General features: G+C 37.5%; 1 protein-coding gene and 1 pseudogene across 1 annotated transcript; one reads left to right on the top strand and one right to left on the bottom strand.

Moving 5' to 3' along the window:
* Positions 1 to 328: 328 nt before the first annotated feature.
* Positions 329 to 2,157, bottom strand: LOC134087026 (serum amyloid P-component-like; annotated as a pseudogene).
* Positions 2,158 to 4,442: 2,285 nt separating this feature from the next.
* LOC134088267 (SH3 and cysteine-rich domain-containing protein 3) lies at positions 4,443 to 14,584 on the top strand. Its single transcript, XM_062542189.1, has 13 exons — positions 4,443 to 4,577; positions 6,039 to 6,073; positions 6,174 to 6,252; positions 6,529 to 6,685; positions 7,491 to 7,588; positions 7,665 to 7,725; positions 7,878 to 7,975; positions 9,275 to 9,338; positions 10,098 to 10,147; positions 10,945 to 11,036; positions 11,774 to 11,825; positions 12,252 to 12,389; positions 13,991 to 14,584. The coding sequence occupies exons 2-13, from the start codon at positions 6,057 to 6,059 to the stop codon at positions 14,087 to 14,089; spliced, it is 1,005 nt and encodes a 334-aa protein (XP_062398173.1). The 5' UTR covers positions 4,443 to 4,577; positions 6,039 to 6,056; the 3' UTR covers positions 14,090 to 14,584.
* The last annotated feature ends 146 nt before the right edge of the window (positions 14,585 to 14,730 follow it).

The raw sequence follows: 14,730 nt of genomic DNA, 5'->3' as shown, positions 1-14,730 counted from the left end.
AAAGTTCAAAAACGTTTGTTAATATCAATAATTTAAAATTAATTATTAATAATTCATATTGTTTAATAAGAGCAAGATTTGCACTTAAATCCCAAAGGAGACCACGCTCTCCCCTGCCTATACAGCATAGTGTAAAAGGTAGGATGGCTTACCGTATGGCCATCAGAGGCATAAACAAAATTGTAACGCTTACTGGGATTGAACTGGGATGCTAGTGATAATTATGAGATAACACTCAAGTTGCAATGGTCTTTTTTTTGCTCTTTTTATTTTCCATCGCTTTATATCACAACAGTAAACACTTTGGAATAAAGCATTAAGACCACATTACAGAAAAGATTTGTGAACATGTTTTAAATGACTGCTGATTAGCTTGAGCAACCTCAGCCCAAATTAAAGAAAAACAAGAACATTTGTATTTCATGAAGCTTGAAGTGTAAGTATATATAGTGAAGCATTGTTTCACTATAACCATGTGTCATGGTTTGTCATTTAAACAAGGTCCTCTATGAGCACATAATCCTTAATGGTAAAGTCGAGTGAGTTCCAGTTGATTACATTGCCACCCGTCTCCTGTTGGATGCCGTTCATGTATGAAACAATCTCAGGATAAGGAAGAACTCTATCCCACATGTGCACATCAGTAAGCATTCCCACAAAAGACTGATCTTTGGCAAACCTCCCACCGTAGCTGTCCTGGTCTTGACCCAATATAATGCTGGGTCTTCCAGAGATGTAACTTCCACGTCGCACCCCTTTCCTTGTGCTTGGTTTCCCATTGACCCAAAGTTGGGCAATACCAGTTTGGGAATTCCAAGTAGCACAGACAGAATTCCATCTATTTGGAATGTCCTCCAATCCCCCATATAATACACCATTGTCATACTGATTTCAATCACACCCTCCCACTCTCTTTTCATAAGAAGGAAAGCATTGGCATTGAAGGGGGTGGCGAAAGAGAAGAGACAGTTGATTCTTCTCAAGTCTGAGAAGAAACGCAGACACACAGTCGCTGCAGTCAGGCTCTTGATCTGGTTGGGAACCAAGATCACATGAGCTGTATCAGACTCCACAGGAAAGGTGAACATCTTGCCAGAGAGATCTGCAAAAGACATAATAGTTCAGCAATGAAACACTTATCCTTAGTCTCTCAATAAACTCATCCATTGAAAGAATGGCCTTTGATTTAGCAAGTGATGTTCAAAAGCTTAACTTGTTTCTCTACAAAAGATATAAGTCTATAGAAATACAGTGGGAAGGATAAGTATTTGAACCCATGCTGAAGTTGACTAAAAAGAGGAATGTAAAATCATCTTTTGGAAATTGGAAAAATGAATGCCTTAATTTAAAAAACGAGTAAAATTCCAACCTTTAAGGGCACCAATTTTCTTTGTGAATGAGGAATGTACTGTAAATAAATAAATGCTCTTCCTTAAATACAGGGGTCATACGTATTTGCACCTCTATGTTAAATTCCCATAGAGGTAGGCAGATTTTTTTTTATTTTTAAAGGTCAGATATTTCATGGATTCAGGATATTATGCTTCCTGATAAAGTTCCCTTGGCCTTTGGAATTAAAACAGCCCCACATCATCGCATACCCTTCACCATACCTTGAGATTGGCATGGCATTTTTTTCTTTTTTTTCAGTTTGATGCTCATTAAGCTCAATGCAAAATCAAACCAGCTAATAGGCTAACTGAAAAAACAACATAGCCTATTTATACATTCTTCATTCACACAGAAAATGTCCTTAAAGGTTGGATTTGTACAATTTCAATTTCAAAAGATGATTTTATATTCCTCTTTTGGGTTCAAATACTTTCCACTGTCCATGGCCTCTCATAGTTGTAAAAGCTGAAGTGCTGTAGAAAATTATATGACTTTGGCTTTTGCCAGAGATATTAACAATTGATATACAGTATGCACCATCTGGAGGAGCTCATTTGGGTGTATAGAACTTTAGCACTCAAACCAGAGAGTTTTCCCAAATTATATAAATCCAGCAATATAACACAAGTAATGAATACAGCAATTGAAAAAGTGCTCTTTCACATTTTGAGTCACGTTTGGTAGCTTACCTTGCTTGTCTGCTAAAGATGGTACAAAGAGTGCCACTAGAAATATAAAGACTCCCATGATTCCAAAAACCGCCATGGTAAAGTCCTATAGCACAATATCAGCTCAGCTTTTTCTGGTGATATTAACTTTTGGTCTTGCTTATATACAGTACTTGACACCAACAAAACACACCAGATAATTCACCCCTCTCTAGTACTCCCTAGAAATCTGATGTATTTGTTTAACAAACAACCCAGTGTCCCATCCCGGAGTCATGGAGCAATGACCCTCCCCTCCCACAATCAGGAGCTCTTTACAACAAAGTTACAGTCACTTCAGGAGAAACAGCAGGAGGTCAAGCACCCACACACTTCCTTAGAACTCTGGCACTTCAACCCAACACAACCCAGTGCCCCGTCCCAGAATCAGGGAGCAATAATGACCCTCCCCTCCCACAATCAGGAGCTCATCACTAAACAACAAGGAAACATGGACAACACCACTGACATACCATGCTGTGTTGCTTCGCTACGCCAGGAAAGTCACCATAGTCCATGGACTTGATTTGTTTGTTGTGCTTGCTTGTCTACGTTATGATGTCTGTGCCTACAGGAACACTTGATGTCTGTGCCTACAGGAACACTGTACGTCGCTCTGGCTCTGAAATTAGTCATCTATTTTTCAGCTTTGCCTGTTTTGTTTTATCGAGGACCTACAAGTTGTGAACCTTGTGTTCATTCATTTCCAGTGTGAGAGAGCCATACTGATAGTTATACAGTGGGGAGCACATGTATTTTATACCATGCTAAAGTTGCCTAAAAAGAGGAATATAAAATCATCATTTGACAATTGATCTTATGCCTTAATTCATAATAAGTAAAAATCAAACTGCTAAGGACACCAATTTTCTTAATGATTGAAGAATGTATCGTAAATAAATAAATGTTCTTCCTAATGCTAGGGGGCATAAGTATTTGACCCCTATGTTAAATTCCAATAGGAGCAGGAGGATTTTTGTATATGTTTTTATTTTTAAAGGCCAGCTATGGATCCAGGATATTAAATAAAGTTTAAAGTTTAAAGATATAAATAATAAAGTTCCCGCTGCCTTTGGAATTAAAGTAGCCCCACATCATCACATTCCCCTCACAGCTAGAGATTGGCATGGTGTTTTTTCCAGTTATCCTATTAGCCTGTTTGATTTGCATTGAGCTCAATGAGCATCAAACAGGCTAATAGGCTAACTGGAAAATTTAATTTAAATTACAAGCAATTAACACTGAAATATATCAGTCTGTGTGGAATGAATGTATACATGATACAACGTTCACTTTTTGAATGGAATTACTGAAATAAATAAACTTTTGACCATACCACTATATGACCAGCACCTGTAGATGTATTCATTTCAAAAGCAATTGGTAATGAAAAAAAAATATATAAAGCCACCAAACAGGAAGTAAGCTCATATCTCAGCAACCCTTTCATGTATCAAAAACAAACATCACGGACTCCAGACCCCATTTAGTCTGGCTATCACCATGATTAGTCTGGGGAGTCAGAACTTTATTCTGTAAATCAACATCTTCTAAGTAACTACCATGACCCAAAATCTTTTGAATTTTTTTTTATATCAATGTCAAAACCATTATGTTACCGTGACCAAAAAAACGTGTGCATAATGTTCCATTGCATCCCTAAACGACTATACTGAACCGAACAGAAAACCAGAACCTATTAAGTAATAATAATAATAATAATAGTAATAATACATTTTATTCAAAGGTGCCTTTCTTGGCACTCAAGGTATAGTACATCAATAACATCCAGCAGAGAACTTTGTGCATGATATGATTATGTTTGTTATTGGGGTTTTTTTGCAACTTTATTTGCTCTTTCAGTTAATGTAGAATAGAATAGAATAGAATATATACTTTTTTGATCCCGTGAGGGAAATTCAGTTCTCTGCATTTAACCCAATTTAACCGAATTAATGAACACACAGCACACAGTGAACACACAGTGAGGTGAATCACAATAATGTTGAAGGTGGCTCATGTACCCATTAAGCCCTCATGCCATTTAAAACCACTTCCCAAAAAAAACATTTTTCTGTGCTACCAGCTCCCTCTGTAACTGTTCTGCATGATATAACAAAGAACTGCTAAAACCTAAATGTATGCTAGACATCTTGTGCCTTGAAATACACCACTATGTATACGCGAGGGTGCATACAGTATGTCAGAGAGAGAACATGTGCACATTCACAGGTTTAAGAAACGACTGGGTGTCCAATTACTCCTTGTCATCTTTCCATCCAGCTGTCTGAGATACTCAAGCACAGGCATGTTTGATGACAGCCACCACCCCTCTTCGCTAGTCAACCCTTAAGCAGAAGGGACAATATGTGAAGAAACTTATGAGTAATATATGAGTAGAATAGTAGATTATAGGTTTCTTTTGGCATATTTCAATCCTGGACTGTGAGAGGAAGTAACAGTTGACCTCAAGCGAAGGTAAACCAACAAAAATAGTCCTTCTTCAAAACTTTAACACGTCATTCTTGGTAAAAGTCTGACTAACTAACTTTTGTTATCTTTTATCTTTTTCAAATTCAGCTAAATGCAGAGAGATTTTAGTTATGCATTCGATCTGATTCCAAAAGGCCAACTGTATTCTATAAATATGATTACTATTGTTAGTGTCATTTTTAGATACTCTCTCCAAGGGTTCGGTATTTAACAGAAGTAATCTGTTACAAAATAAAAGTAGAAAGTTTACTTTAAGGTATTCCATAGCCTACATGTAGGAGAGACTCATGACATCATAGATTTTCTTTTACTTACAATAGCAACTATAGAAATATATAACATAAACTCAGAGTAATGAGATACATAGCATAACCACATTTTTTGTTTAGTGTATAATTGTGCTATAAATTCAGTACAGTTGATAGATTTATTGATAGGCTAAGCCTACAGTATATTAACAAAGTACATACAATTACATTGTTTGCGGTGTATGCAAATAAGCTATGCACTACATAACAGGTTTGAATGATTCATTCCAAATTAACATCAATTTAAAATAAAAACAAAAATAAATTTCTACTTTGACAGTTTTAAAATTCATGAATAAGTTTGCCTCGAACAATTGAACATACAGTATACAGTAAGTGTATTGGTAAGGGCTAGGATCCTGAAACACCTTGCAAGGATCATACAGTACAGGAGTAAAGCCAGAAGCCAATCAAGATCTATGTATGCACTCCACAGGATTCAAGCAGAACAGTTGGCCAGAACCAGCCAATAGAGCACAGCTAGCCCTTTTCCATGACAGAGAATCCATTCCGTTGACATTCAAACCATTCTGAGCATTTCAACCAAACAAACACCAAGAGAGGTATATACCAAGTATATCGATAGTATATAGATGAGTGTACTTGTTGTATACTTTAGAGTGAACTTTTGCTAACTTCAAATTTTGAAATACCTTATAAACTTGAAATGTTCCAATTTTGTCCGAAAAATGTATTACATTTGTATACTTTCAAGGACACTAAAAGTTCATGGTCTGTAGTATACTTGCAGTATAAGCCAAGTACTTCACTATACTATTCTTAAGTATGTGAAATATAGTTTATAAGTTAAATATACCTTTTATAATGATAAAAGTTAGGCCATTAGCGATCCGTGCCGAGACCATGGGGTCATCAGGCATAAAAGACAGATAGAGCTGTGTGTCGTCTGCATAGAGGTGGTATGAGAGCCAACTGCATTGCTGCGGCCAGCTGGCCAGTTAGCACTAACTATGTACTTGTCAGGAACATAATTGTTATAACCAACCAGAAATGAAATCCAGCATTTCATTTGGAACCCCAGTTATCTAACCACTTCACCAACACTTCAAATTTATTTGCATTGATTATTCTGGATTCCTTTAAATTGATAATGTCTTCTGTTTTATCATACATTCAGACACTCAGCGAAACAGTCATGGCACAGTATGACCAGTAAGTAAATTTTTCATGTCTGACCTCTATATGTGACATAAATGTAAAAATGACTCCCAAAACAGCAGACTTGTTATTACATGTTTTCTCCCACACTCAGGTTAGACGATAAGGATTCTTTGGACTTTCACGATAACCCACCTGCCCCTGATAATGTGGTGAAAGAAGATGAAAACACGGTAGGTGCAAGTCCCAAAACTGAACACAGAGCAGCACACTGTTTATTTATGTAACTGTGGTTTTATGACTGGTAAGAGGGGACTCCTGATCATCCATCATAATGGTGTAGTGTTTTTCCAGACTGGGTCCCCATGGGCAAGTGAACTCGAATATGGTGTTTACGCTGTACCCAGTTGCGGCAGAGAGAGCCCCCCCCCCTGCATATCTTCTATTCTCTCTCAAAAAATAGTAACAAATTGTAGCATTTCTGAATTTTTTTTTTTCATTTGCTACAGCTTTATTTCGTATATGATGAAGAGGTGGAGGAAGATGAACCTCCTCCACCACCTCCCCCAGAGCCTGTTTTAAAGGTTAATGATCGCCCTCACAAATTTAAAGACCACTACTGCAAGAAGCCCAAGTTCTGTGATGTTTGTGCCCGGATGATTGTTTGTAAGTTTTTTTCTGTTTAATACTAGGCCTACATGTTTTTTTTTTCAAAAATGCATAAACAAATAAAAACAACCGTTTTTTCATAATAACCTACGTTATTCCCTTAAGACGAGTTGATACACACCTCTCACGTTTCAATGCGTGCACTCAATGGCTCTGGCACGTGGCGCTACTTTGATAGCACTTAGCTAGCCAAGTTCATTCATTAGGATCCAAACAGAGATGAAATTAGAAGTGACACAACACCTCCACGTTTTCCCTATTAAAATACAGTTACACGAGTAGTTGAACAACCAACTTCATCTCTCTTTGGATCCTAATGAATGAACTGGGCTATAGCTAAGTGCTATCAAAGTAGTGCCACGCGCCAGAGCCATTGAGTGCACTGCACACATTGAAACCTTAGAGGTAGGCTATATCAACTCGTCTGAGTTAAGGGAATAACGTACGGTGGAGTGCTCCTTTAAGACGAAACTGTCCTCAGATGCCTTCGGCTAACTGCACTGAGTTACAAATTCTGAATGTATTAATTATTCTACTTTATGTTTTGTTTTCATTATTCTTTATTTTTTAATGATTTTACCTTGTGTGTTTTAATGTTTTATTATGATCTTTACTTTTTCAACTATTTTTTGACTGTTGCCCCTCTATGTTGGTGCCCTTCTATGCTTGTATCACTGTCTGCTTTTGTTTACATAAAGCACATTAAATGACCTCTGTGTATGAAATGCGCTATATAAATAAACTTGACTTGACTATATATTTCACTGAATATATTATTCCACATTGTCCATCTTTCCCTCAGTGAACAACAAGTTTTGCATTCGATGCAAAAACTGCAAGACCAGTATTCATCATTCATGTCAGTCCTACGTGGAGTTCCAAAGATGCTTTGGAAAAATTGTAAGTTATTCCTTTATTGTTGATATTCAGAAAAAGTTAAAAAAAAATGTTTTACATTTACTGTTTGTCTATGTAGCCTCCTGGATTTAGAAGAGCTTACAGCTCCCCACTATATGACCAGGAGATAAATAACCCAGGTAAGAATGTCAAAATTTATATCGTAATTCTTTTGCTCTAAGAATGGCTTTATTCAAAGAAAATGGAAATTAATGATCTTCCGCTTACGAAAGACTTGCAATGTCCTGTGTGTGGATACGTGTCTGTGATTTCTTGCTTATGTGTGTTCTAGGCCAGTCGCACCGCTCTGATCCTGTGTTTGACACCTTGCGTGTGGGCGTTATTATGGCCAACAAAGAGCGAAAGAAGAATTCTGAGGACAAGAAAAATGTAAGGGGGGAAAAAATTCATTCAAAGTAAAAAAAAAAAATGTTTTTAGCTACATTCCTGCTGTTAGAGATTCTTGAGTACTATCGACAGCGAAAAAATTAATAAAAAAAAAAGGTTTAACATTGATGTACTGTAGCTGTCATGCTGGTGGCAATGCTGTCATGCTTCAAAGCTACCATGAGGGGGCAGAAGCTACAGTAACATCAAAGTAGACCGCTTTTTGTGCCACTGAAGAGGTTCAGTATACATTACAAGAGGCATTACCTAGCCTATAGTCTTGCCTATTACCTAGCTGGCTCTCATCTCTTGGTCAAACAGACAACATGACAACACTGGCTTATATTGATCATCAGGATGGGCTGCACTCTGGAGAGAGTTCTCAGCATCACCGTGAAGGCGCTGAGTCCATGTAGGCCTTGAGTGTTGATGCGGAGTGTCCAAGCTCCAATAAGTGCTATATTGATGGCTCTCCACCCAAGTGGACCTGTTTGAGAACCTGCCATTGCCAGTGCAAATGCACATTTAGACGCAATCTGCTGATGATTTTCCCAGCATCACTACACATTTGCCAAATGTCAACACATGTGTAGCAGAACAGTCCATTTGGCGAATGGTCATAACGCCAGAGTGCGCATGTGATACATTCACTCCGCTGATGACTGATTCTACTAGGCAAATGTGTATGTTACATTCTGCTGAAGGTTCTTGGATAACTGCGTGGCCAGTTGCAATGAGGACTAGCATACTGTACATGTTCCCACTGGTAAATATCAAGTCAACTCAACTCAAAGAGAACATATGGTTATAATAGGGCTGTCTAACAGGCTTGTAACCCTGATGAATCTCTGAATTTCTAAAGTTAATCCAATTAATCACATGTCATGAACTACATTGTTGGTGCTCCATTTTATGTGTAGGGACCCAGAAAAAGCTACTGACAAGGTTTGGTGCTGTTTTGAGCATTATTACTTATAAATGCTATTTAGAAAGTGTTTGGCTCACCGCCCTTAGCTTATCCACTGTTTGTGATGTTTGGCTCTAGTTTATGCCAGTACTAGCAGTGCTTGATCAATGTAAAATACTGTCTCCACGGCTAATTTGATGTATTTTCATTCAGAAAAAACACCCTTTGGTAAAATTTCGTCGGAGTTACACTTTAAGTGAATCAAAGTACTGAGACGGGTGAAATCAGGCTAGCTTTAATTTCTTTAAATGTTTAACTGAGTTAACAGACAGAGAGTAATGATTCAATCTCAACAACTTTGAGGTCTAATCAGGTTTTTTTTTACCCTTTAAAAGATGATGATGATAATGGAAGAGGATGATGCACAACAACCTAAGGAAGATGAGGGGGGTGAGGAGAGTAAGTAGGCCTATACTACCTAGATGTGCACATTGGACAGGCTCTGTTGTACTGTAAGTAAAGATGGGAACGTGTGAGACTTCACTATGCATAATCACCTTTTATTTGTGTCACACTGAGGAAGGCAGAACGCCGAAACGCGTCTTCGTAAATAAATGGTGATTATGCATAGTGCGACCTTTTTTCTTGTTTTTCAATGATAGTTTATAGTCAGCACTCTAAAAACATTATAAGTTTAAGGCGAAGCCTGCTCCTACCCTTACGAACTTACGAAAATGGAAGTGGCATTAATGAGGTTGTATCACTCACATGAGGAATGGGTATTTTATTCAGTTGATTAATACCAGTTGTTATACTGTACACCCACCCTGTTTTCAGTTCCAAAATGTATGTAAGATTTATTTTCTCAAGAATTAAATAAATAATTAAATGAAATAATTTTTAAAAAGTGTGTGATACAATGTTATAAATGTAATGATAGTGTTCATTTTTGTTTATTTTTATTTAAATATGACACTGTGCCAACGCCTTACTCCTCCCATCTGCATGCAGTTATTGTCTTTGCTTTCTAAACGTGGTGGCACTCCCGGCACAAATCAAACTTCACTTAATTGCGTTGATGAATAATACACGAAGTTCAGAGGAGTTCAAGGAAATAAAGCTTTGACGTGTGAATGTATCATTCGTTGAATTTGAAAAGTTATTGACATACCAATAAATCTGCTATTCTTTACTAATACTGCTGACTTTTTTTAACAGCAAAGCCAGATGGAGACAAGAAAGGAGACAAAACAGCAGCGGATGACAAGGTACTCATATTACTAATACAGTATGTACAGTAAGGTACTCATATTACTAATACAGTACAGTAAAATGAAAGTCAAAGTAAAATTGTATGGACATTCTACCAGTAACTTCCATTATCTGTCCTATAATTGTTACAATGTTTTTTTTGTATCAAAACCAGTTTTAAAGAGTTATGATTGATATCTGTTAGTTGTTCTGGAAAGGAATGCTATTTATTAAGTTATCAAATGCACTGAGTGTACCCAGTGGGGTTTGCTGAACAATGAGGTAATGTGTCCCTTTGGGTTGGGTGGCCATGTTCAGGATCATCTGAAGGGGTTTCACTGTGCAGGATGGGAGAACTGTCAGGAGGGCATTGTACAGTAGTGAAGTTGTGATGACTATGGCCTGGATCAGGAGCTGGGAAACCAAGCCAACCTAACGTCAGTGAGTTGCGAGTTTCAACTGCTGATTAAATAAAACGGCAACTCCCTGGACTGTAGGTTATCTTATATCCGTCTACTCTGTATGCACAACCTGTTGCAAGAGAAGTGAAGGGAGTTAGCCCCAAAGATCTTCGGTAATGCTACAAAACCCAAGCGCTAGTGCTAATATAATGCTAAAATACAGCTTAGATCTATGAATTAGATGAGTGATAAGTTAACTAATGGACTCTGGCATCCTTTTTGAATCACCACTGCCTGACGTGCTAGTTTGAGGGGAGGGGGGATTATTAATAATGATAATAATAAAAACATCAGTGTAGTTATTTGCAATCAACTTATTGGTTTATGCCTGTTGTTGTTTCTGTATGTTTTAGAATAAGAAGAACCTTGGCACCTTCTCTCAGTCACATTACTACATGGCCCTGTATCGCTTCAAAGCCATTGAAAAAGACGACCTGGACTTCCAGTAAGCATTGCCCATGCAATTCAATTTTATTGATCTCTAAAGCAGAACAAAAGACAAAAATGCCCCTAATCTGGTAAGCTTTTCTGAGGTGCTGTTTAGAGTCAAGAAACTAAATAAATGAAAGATTTGCTCACTCAAATCTGAATCTAAATGAATCACAAATTGGATGATACCCCAGTCTCCCGTCTCCTAACTTCTCATCGGCGTTACAATATAGATAATATGCTGGTCCTACCATGCCATTGACATCATTGAAATTGGCAGCGTTCTAACATGTATTTGCTGTGCTATGCATTGATTTTTTTTTAATTTAAATTATTTATTTGTAATTGTGATCATTTCAATTTCACTTATAGAGCGCTAAAACATTAAATAACATTAAATGTAATTTAATTTCAGTGTATTCAATTCAGTAATATTCAGATGAACAGTACAGTATTACAAATCAGTGAAAATAACTTGTACAGTTGTCTACTATAGCACTCAATTGTGTGTGTGTGTGTGTGTGTGTGTCTGTCTGTCTGTCTCTCTCTCTCTCTCTGTGTGTGTGTGTGTGTGTCTGTCTGTATCTCTCTCTCTCTGTGTGTGTGTCTGTCTGTCTGTCTGTCTGTCTGTGTCTCTCTCTCTCTTTCTGTGTCTGTGTGTGTGTGTGTGTGTGTGTGTGTGTGTGTGTGCGTGCTTGTGTGCGTGCTTGTGTGTGTGTGTGTGTGTGTGTGTGTGTGTTTCCTTTCCTGCAGTCCTGGGGATCGAATCACAGTCTTAGATGACTCAAATGAAGAATGGTGGAGGGTGAGTTCTCAGTTTTATTTATCTTGCTGTACACATGTCGTGTGCGGTACATAATAAAACTATTTATTATTTCATAGATACATCTTGACAGTAGAGTTGGCACCGCTTAATAAGGCTGTCCGTAAGGGTAGCCTCATCAAGGGTTTATTGGCTCATCCTGAAAACAAGCACATTTGTCTGCTAGTACAGTACGCTGGGTAAATTCGACTTGTTAAGACTTCAAAAAATGGGTCAAAGTCTTCTTAAATGAAGTCAAAATGATCTTTCGAGAGAACATTTGGTAAGTCTCTTCATACTTAATATAAGATTAATGACACTTTCGATTTTACTTTTTTCCCAGTGTAAAACCAATGTTATATCATATTTAATGATTGAACATGAGTCTTTGGTCATTCTTATGTGTGAATGTATTTTTTTCTTTTTCAGGGAAAGATTGGGGAGAAGACTGGCTATCTGCCAATGACATATATCATAAGAGTCCGTGCAGGAGAAAAAACATACAGAGTGACACGTTCATTTGTAGGGAACAGAGAAATGGGCCAGATCACACTAAAAAAGGACCAGGTATGATCAATTTTTTTTTGTTGTTGTTGTTATCATAACCAAACCGTAAGGGTGTCAATTGTGTCTGTATGATTTTGATGTGCTATTGGCCACGACTTCACAGGTTTCTTACCTCGTCCTGGCTAATTATTGAGACACCCCTGCCCACAGTTGTCTGACCATCCATCTATGCTCGTATGTGTAACCTGCAATGTGTTGAACCTGTGTGGTTCAGTCCTGCCCACGACGGACACAAACCTATGTAACAACAGCACCTTGGATTGGGAATCGATCGGGAATCGAGCTCAATGGCCAATATATACGGCTGCTGTGCGTCTTCATCTGCCAAACTTTTACACAGCAACTTGGAGAACATGAGCACTAGAAAAGCACTCAGAGCGCAGACCTCCTTCTGCATTGATTGTTCTTCCTAGGTTGTCATACATTTGAACCTAAACTATTCAGATTGCCACCATGTGGCCATACCATGCCATTACACCACTAAGCGAAATACATATATATTTAATCGAAATCCATCCATAACTTTTTGAGTTATCTTTTTAACAAACAGACAGATAAACAGACAAACAAACAGACAAACAAACAAACAAACAAACCCTGAAAAAAATAAACGCCTTGGCGGAGGTAATAATAAGGATCCTGCTCACCACATTGAATTTAAAGTGATATTTCTTTTACTTCAGGTCAAATTAAAAGCTGGAACTCTGTGGGCGCTGGGCCCGTATGTTGTACTGGCCGCTGATGCTACCTCTGTGCTGTGGCTCCTCGTGCCACATTTAGACATATATAAGGACATTATCGAGATCTAAATGTCATTCTTATGACAAATGTATATAACAGTGACTTGGAATCACTGGAGTGATGTGGTAGTGACTTAACACTGTAATTTGTGACCCTGCAAGCCGAAACCAGTCGCTTTGGTAAAATTCACTAAGTTAATGTGCTCACATGAACTGTCATAAACAAAGCTTTCCAATGATATGTATATCGAGGGTATTACAAAAAGTATCGCTAAGATAACCACATCCAAAGTTGACATGGTTCTCCCGGCACGATATGCCAGAAAATCACCTTTTTAAGCAGCGTGGACAACGGAAATGACTAATGGCTGCTAATGTGTTGAATCTTCATCGGGTTTAAAAGTCAAAACGTACTGTATGTTTTTCTGTGACATTTGTTCACAATATGAAACTGTATACTGTATATTGTCGAATTATGTGAAAATGTGAAATTCAACATTTTAACCCGGAAGTTTGTGGATTTTCTCAAAATAGCATCGTGCACAAAGCGACTGATTTCGCCTTGCAGAGTCACATTTGTCCAACGTTTATTTCATTCATCTTTCCATGAATGTGCAAGTCTGTAGTGTACACTGATCACCCAAAATGTCTTGGACACTAAAAAATCATGTTGCTGAAGTTACAGTATATATCTACTCTTTTCCTTAAAGAAGAAAACTGAAAAAAAAAACATAAGCAAGGAAAAAATTATGCATTTGTTGAATGGCCACCAGTTGAGATTAAATGTTTTATATAGTTTCAAATAATTTAAGTTTGTATTTATTAAATTATTTATATTGACATTGTACATTTATTTTACAGATTGTTGTGAAAAAAGGAGAAGAAGTTAATGGCTATTTGAAAGTCAGCACCGGGCGAAAACTAGGCTTTTTTCCATCAAACCTGCTCCAGGATATATGAATTATGGAAACATGACAACAAAGGGTCCCTTTGCATGTTATTGATCTAATAATTTAATCTTGAGGAGTAGAGACTGTTTTTCTGTACACTCATGTAGGATATACTGTATGTTTCCTCAAGAAATACTGTGTGTTCATAGATTTTTGGGGAGTAAATTGGCATTGGGCAATGTTATGGTGGTATTTGCACTTTTCCTTTCATGGCTAGCATTGCCATGAAACAAGAGACTACAAGAGCCATTGTTAGTCATTTCTATTTTTTGGATTGCTGTAAGTAAAGTGCATTTGGAGTTGAGGATATGTAAAGTCAGTGTTATGTTAAGTAAGCACTTGTTTTGGGGTATACATGTATGATGGATGGATACACCATGTACAAGATCAAAAATGATGACTTTTTAAACGAGTGAATTCTACAAATTATATTGCTTTAAATGTAATTTCTATTTGACATTTATGACAATAAAGGTATCATTTAAAGTGGAAATCCGGTATTAAATGGGTTTAGATGTGTTACTTACTGTATGACCATAAGTCATGGACGAGGGGTGACCCTATACAGACCCGAAGCATTCCAAACTTTTTTAGGGATGCGAGTGAAGTCATCTCCTAAAGAACTCCTCCAATAACAAACAAGTGAAGGCA

The sequence above is a fragment of the Sardina pilchardus genome, chromosome 7, assembly GCF_963854185.1.
Source record: "Sardina pilchardus chromosome 7, fSarPil1.1, whole genome shotgun sequence".
NCBI lineage: Eukaryota > Metazoa > Chordata > Actinopteri > Clupeiformes > Clupeidae > Sardina > Sardina pilchardus.
This window is presented reverse-complemented; position numbering and strand designations above follow the sequence as displayed.